General features: G+C 42.5%; 1 protein-coding gene across 4 annotated transcripts in view; it reads right to left on the bottom strand.

Moving 5' to 3' along the window:
* Window positions 1-2,375: 2,375 nt before the first annotated feature.
* LOC106891209 (chromosome unknown open reading frame, human C5orf42) overlaps window positions 2,376-6,165 on the bottom strand; it is a 67,748-nt gene continuing 63,958 nt past the window's right edge. For all 4 annotated transcript variants that reach the window (XM_014947591.1, XM_014947592.1, XM_014947593.1 and 1 more), the window contains 5 exons: window positions 5,844-6,008; window positions 4,586-4,698; window positions 4,153-4,242; window positions 3,373-3,542; window positions 2,376-2,953 (listed from right to left, as the gene is read on the bottom strand). In XM_014947591.1, the coding sequence (XP_014803077.1) occupies window positions 2,813-2,953; window positions 3,373-3,542; window positions 4,153-4,242; window positions 4,586-4,698; window positions 5,844-6,008 (679 nt within the window). In that variant the 3' untranslated portion in view covers window positions 2,376-2,812. The remainder of the gene's footprint in view (window positions 2,954-3,372; window positions 3,543-4,152; window positions 4,243-4,585; window positions 4,699-5,843; window positions 6,009-6,165) is intronic.

The following is a 6,165-nucleotide window of genomic DNA, read 5'->3' as shown; positions in this document are numbered from 1 at the left end:
CCTCGAAATCTGTCTCATGACAGCCAGAGGTTGTCTCTCAATCACCAGGAGGACCAGAGAAGCCACCCACCCTGAGTTAAGGATTTCAAGGCAATTCTAAACTTTTTTGTTGGCAGGGCATTGCTGAGGTGGCTGCATTTTGCTTTTCTAAGTAAGAATAGCCCATCTCCATCACACTGTTATTTGCTGCTGATGCGGTTCTTGAGACATTGATGAGTCTTCACTGAGTGTCTGGAAATTGAGAATGCCAATATTGTTAGAATAAATATCAGTTTCTTTACACCCAGAGCCAAAATCAGCCAGTATATAGTGCTTTAAAACAACCTTTTCTGTCAACAGCCTGAACAACAGAAGGAATCTTTCCACACCTTTCAAGTTTTTGACTTTACAGAAACCTGCCCTAGTCTAGTTAGGGAGTAACAGAGATGGGGGTTCACACCCCTCTCTGCCCACTTATCACCAAGACACATTTTTTTCTTCTATGAAAGCCCCTGGGTGACCCGTGGAAATTCATGGCTGGGGGAGGTGGGGTGAGCAGCATTTTGCAGAAAAGAGCTTCTCTTCACATCAGCACCTTGGGCTGCTTTGCATCCCATAAAAGAGGAATGACCAGCCACTACTGCGAAAAACAAACCAACAAAACCAAGGCTACACCCTTAAGACACTCTGTAGGAGCTGTGCTTGGGAGCAGGAGACATCAATTCATACATCTCTTTCTACCAAAGCCCAGCCACGAAAGGGCCTTTTGCTGCAGGAGGACAGTTCTCTCTCAGCTGGGAGGGAGACTCAATTCCTTTGCCGGCACTTTCCCATTGAGAACACACCTTGGGGAGGCTGGAAAGTTATGAGATTCTTTCATCTACAGCTTTTTTCAGGTACAGGCTGTGACCCCCTGCTCTGTTACCCACAGAACTGCTGGGAGAGAGACTGCTGCTCCACGGGCGTTACAACGTCTGTCTTCAGAGCAGTTCATGGGGAAGGGGCCACTGCCTTGTTTTCTCCTAAGAGAAACCAGCAACGGGTTTGACTTCGGGGGGTGTTTGTGGATGAAAAGCTGGAGGTGAGCTGGCAACGTGTGCTCCTGGGAAAGCCAACTGCATCCTGTGCTGCATCAAAAGCCGCGTGGGCAGCAGGCCCAGGGAGGGGACTCTGCCCCTCCACTCCGCACTGGGGAACATTCCCATCTTCAGACATCTGCTGTCAAGGTCTGAATTCTTTACAAACAAGTTTTGTTCATAAAGAAGAATGTCTTGGTAACCTGTACAGCTCTACTGCTAGCAAACTACCCCACTTGTGATGATAGCCAATCTTGAATGGAGAGCATTTTTTTCTTTAAGTTATGACTTTTACCATGTTTGTGCATTGCAGCATATCCATCAATTACCACGCACAACAAAGGCTGAGTCTGACAGTTTTCACAAGCCTCTTAGGACAAGGTTTATGAGTCAGTCTTGTCCCCGTGTTCTCTTCCTTCTCACAGCTGGCTGTGATCACAAGGAGACTTTCGTATCTAGCTAAAATAGGATTTTCAGATTTTTTTTCCACCAGGAACAGAAGACACTTATTAATCATTTCTTTGCTGCCCCTATGGAGAAAACAGTTTTACCTTTGGGTGAAGCCATAGTTTCATGCTTTGGACTCCCTCTGAAGGCACCTGCCCTTCTCCTTGGGAGAAGATCACTCCCAGTACCGGGTTCTGCACTCTGGCCAATCCTGCAGGACAAGCTGGTGCAGATCCTGAGGACTGCTGAAAATGCACAGCCAGTTTTGTTCTCTGAAACTGTCTCTCAATTCTATCCTGATACGTGTGTAACCCTGTAACAGGCTTTACTTGAACCATATTTCCTGATGTTTGTCAAGATGCAGCTTCACTCAGAAACATGCAAATTCTTTTTCCAAACTATTACACTGTTGAGTGACTGGAAATGAACACACTTGTGATTTGCATGAAAAACTCAAATTTCTTCACTACAAATATAAAAACTACTGCCATTGGGAAAGAGTCCCTACAGCCACATCTGTTCAGGCTACCACGACTAGCTGATGGCCACTGACCATATGGGAATGTCTCCTACACGTGCCCGGGGGCTGCTAGAACACAGATGGATGAACAGCAATGTTTTACATCACTAAGCATTTGTCCTTAATGTCTTATACTGGTGTCTGATCTTCCTAATAGGAGTCTGTATTTCATTTATTGGTGCCTATTTGTATCTATCAAATATTCAAACTCTTTTAATATTTCTCTAAACTATTGTACAAGTAAGCTGGTTTAAAACACAAAAGCAGTGCAGGTGCACCATGAGCAGTCACAGTGGCACGCAGCACCACCAGTGCTCTGTGTCTCAATCACTTCACAGCAGAAACTAATAAACTCACTTTTATTTTTTTTATTACAATTTTTATTTTGTTTATCACAGTTGTTAAGTTACAAAAATAACTTCATCCATAATGATGTTAAATATTAAATACAAAGGTAAAACAGTTGTGCAATGCTCTTAAAATAGAATAAATTTTTTTACACGCTTCAGCTGGGCAAAGTAGATGGCCCAGAAGTTCTTGTTTAGGACTGTTGGTCTGCACGTACCAACAATATTTAGTTCTTGTTGACTTGAAGAGATATGGAAAGCAAACTGGACGTTAAGGAGCTGAATTTCATCTAGGCAAGACTGAAAGCAGTGAAGGTTTATGTGCTGCTTAAGAAGAAAACCAGTGCAAGCCTCAATCCATTTTAAGTACAGCAATGTTTATTTTAAAAAACGAAACCGACCCAGCTACTGTTTGGAAGCACAGAGCAGCTGAGAAATGCTGTTCATGCATCTTCCACATCTGCCACCATGGCCTCAATCGCACTCCAGTCCAGTTTGCTGAGGATACTGCCCGTGCTCTCAGAAACACCATCCGTGTCCATCACCCCGAGAGGAGACCAACTCACAGGGTGCGGTGCAGGGGTCTGTTGGTGGAAAAGAAGATGAGCTGGATCATCATGTATCCTTCATGGACAAGCCCTCCGTGTAGCCCGTAGAAATGATTTCACCCTCTTCAAACATGTCCTAATCAAGCTACATATCTGATTATTCTGCAACAAATTAAATTTATTTTCCTGTTTATGCACTTCCACTAGCGTCTACTGCCTGGACAGGCAACATGCCTACACAGTTGTTATAAAAAACATTCATTTCCAAGGCTCACAAGAATGACTTTGCTTGTAAAGACAAAATGTAGTTCTGTTGAATCACCATCATTTTTGTCCCTCTGCATCTATCCCACCCACATGTTTTGAATTGAGAACTACATTTTACATAAAGCAGAAGTAAACGAAGTGTTAAATGGCAGGTATCAAATCATTCCTAGAATAAGCAGACACCCTACCTGAAACAAGGAGTCATGAGTATCTTGAAGTATCCTCTGGATATCATCAGGCACAGTCCAAGGACTTACTATGTCTCGATCAGCCTCTTGATCAACCTCTTCTGTCTGAACTGCAGCAGCAACGTGTGGTGGCTTTTGTTTTGATGTTCTGCTGACTCTGTGCTCAGCAGCTGAGGAGAAAACAAGTCGACCACAGCACTGTAACAGTTGTGCCTGTTTTCTTCTGAACATCTTGAAACCTCTCCAAGAACAGAAGCTCTAGTTCTAAGAACTGAAGCTGTGTGTAAACACATGTGAGAGCAGCACGCCCTGTTATCTTGAAGTGGTGTGAGGTCACAAAAAGTGCTGCTCGTCCCTTCCAACACTGCACCCTGAACTCTCCCCAGGGCAGAAGAAGAAGGGGAGCAGGACTGTGCACGGTGCCTATAGCATCCATGTCCTGCAGAATCATAGAATTGCCTGGGTTGAAAGGGACTTTTTCAGATCATCTAGTCCAACCATCAACCTAACACTGATAAAACCCATCACCAAACCATGTCACTACGCATTATGTCTACCTGTCTTTTAAATACTGCCAGGAATGGTGACCCAACTGTAGTGCAGTCCCAAAAAAGGGAAAAAATTATTATTATTTTTATTCTTCTAAGCTAATGATGTGTCTGAGGCCTGTGTTGCATAAATTCTACCCTGCATGTATTCTGAAATGTGTTTCTCTGTGTCTCATTCTTCCCCTGTATTATGTGGCTGAACAGCACTATGTCATTGCTCTTTGTAACTTACAGGGTCGTGAATTAATGGGACAGCATTTCTCATTCTCATTTCTCATTCTTCCTCTGGAAGTACTTTTCTGTAGGACCATACAGGTACCTCCTGGAAGGACAAAGAAAGCATTTCTCCTGTTAGGTGCAGCACATCAAAACTACTCACAAGATGCTTCAAATTTTCATCTATGAAGTTGCTTCCTGGACTACACAGTACTCTTGCGATGCCAAATTAAGCTACTTTGGATTTAGAAAGAGATGGTAAGGAAAGGTAACTCTCATCATTTAACAGGCCAATGACAGCACAGTTGCAAATGCCTCAGGACAGGAAATCTCCAGGACTGTAAGTGTGACTTTTGACACAGGTGTTAAAGCTCCTCCCTCCCAAAAGCTGGTAGTAACTTGAAGACTATCCTCAGTATGTGCCTTCATTATGAAAGTTCTGTTCTTACCCCTGGACTGTGTTAAACCAAGAGTTGGGGTGAAACGGTGTACTTTTTGTCCAAAGTTGGGTTTGGCAGCAATTCTGCTCCTTTCTGACAGAAGAGGACTGTTCAGATGCCCTCTACAAAAAGAAAAAAAAACACAAGAAAGCTCAAATACTTACCACTGTCTACCATGTACCATTCCTTCACACAACTTAGATATAACAGGGCTTATTCAGGCAAGACAAAAAGGCCACAGAAATCATCTTCAGCCCATTTATCTGAGGATCAGCATCACACGCTGCTTGTGGGGCAAATGAGCCTCACCAGAATCAGAACTGCTGGTAACCACAGTGAATAAACATCCAATTGGCTTTACAAACAGCCAATCTAGGTGCAACAAAAACTTAGAAGTTACTGTCACTCCTGAGGTGGCTTCGTGTATGACATTCCTTAGCGTTTCTGATTCTGGCAGGGCTGATATACTCAAACTGCCTTGGACACCACCAGCAGGCTCTGTACAGCACTTGACTACATTCAGGGTAATGCTTTATCCTGGAACTTTACCTACTAAAAAGAGGTGCAGAAATATTTAAGTCTGGAAGTTACATGATTGTCTGAACTACCCAGTTTCCCCTGTTACTGTGGAAAACATAAAATTCTATGTAAAAGAAGAAAAACTATTCTGCAATATACACCTGGATTACATACACACATGTGACATTAATGCCATCACATAGAATAAATTTACAGATTTATAATACTCAAATACCATCATCTCTTCAAAAAGCCATAAGTGTTGAAGTACAAAAGGAAGAAAAAGTAAAATCTTAGGTAATGAAAAAAATCAGAAAGGAAGGGAGTAAATCTAGAGTTTGCTGAGCTTTAATTTAAGTAGCCTATATGCATGCATAGTAGGACTTCTATTTCTTTCCTACTTATTACTAGATGCTCTTCAGACCATTAACTATGTTGCAGGCTGTAGCCCTGTAGAACTGCTGTTGAATGGAATGGGTTGGACATTGATTACAGCTCTGATTCTAGAGTTGGCTTATTCTGGGCTGTGAAAGGCATTTTTAAGGCTCCCTCTAAGATTTGCCCTTGTGGCTGTAGGAAGACTGGTACATGAACTTAAGAGTCCTCTGAACCAGACAAAGTGTATATTTGATTCTGCCAGAATATAAAGCTTCTCTCAATTTAATCCTATTCCAGCTGGGTACAGACTGCAGGCAAATCTGAAGCGTGGTAAGACACCGATATATCAGAGCAGGGTTGATGTTGTTACCCTTTAGGAGACGCCATACGCCTTTTTCTGCACTCTTGAGGTGATCTTGACCTGGACAATGGCCTATGTTCATTTGCAGGTAAAACCACTGTTTCAGACAACATTTCATTCATCAGAGAAAGTGCTTGTGATATTCTCATACTGTGATGTTCAGATAACAGGGCTCTATGAAGAAATAATATTACATATTAACTCATGCTATCACTCATTTGATTGATGCTGGCTTGTGAACCTTGTAAGACTACAAGGTAACCAATAACAGAGGACCACAGTTTTGCAACTTCAGAGATGATAAACTAACCCTTTTAAGATCATTAGTAAA

The sequence above is a fragment of the Calidris pugnax genome, unplaced genomic scaffold (genome assembly GCF_001431845.1).
Source record: "Calidris pugnax isolate Ruff unplaced genomic scaffold, ASM143184v1 scaffold156, whole genome shotgun sequence".
NCBI lineage: Eukaryota > Metazoa > Chordata > Aves > Charadriiformes > Scolopacidae > Calidris > Calidris pugnax.
Note: the sequence above shows the minus strand (reverse complement) of the source record. Positions and strands in the feature narration are given on the sequence as shown.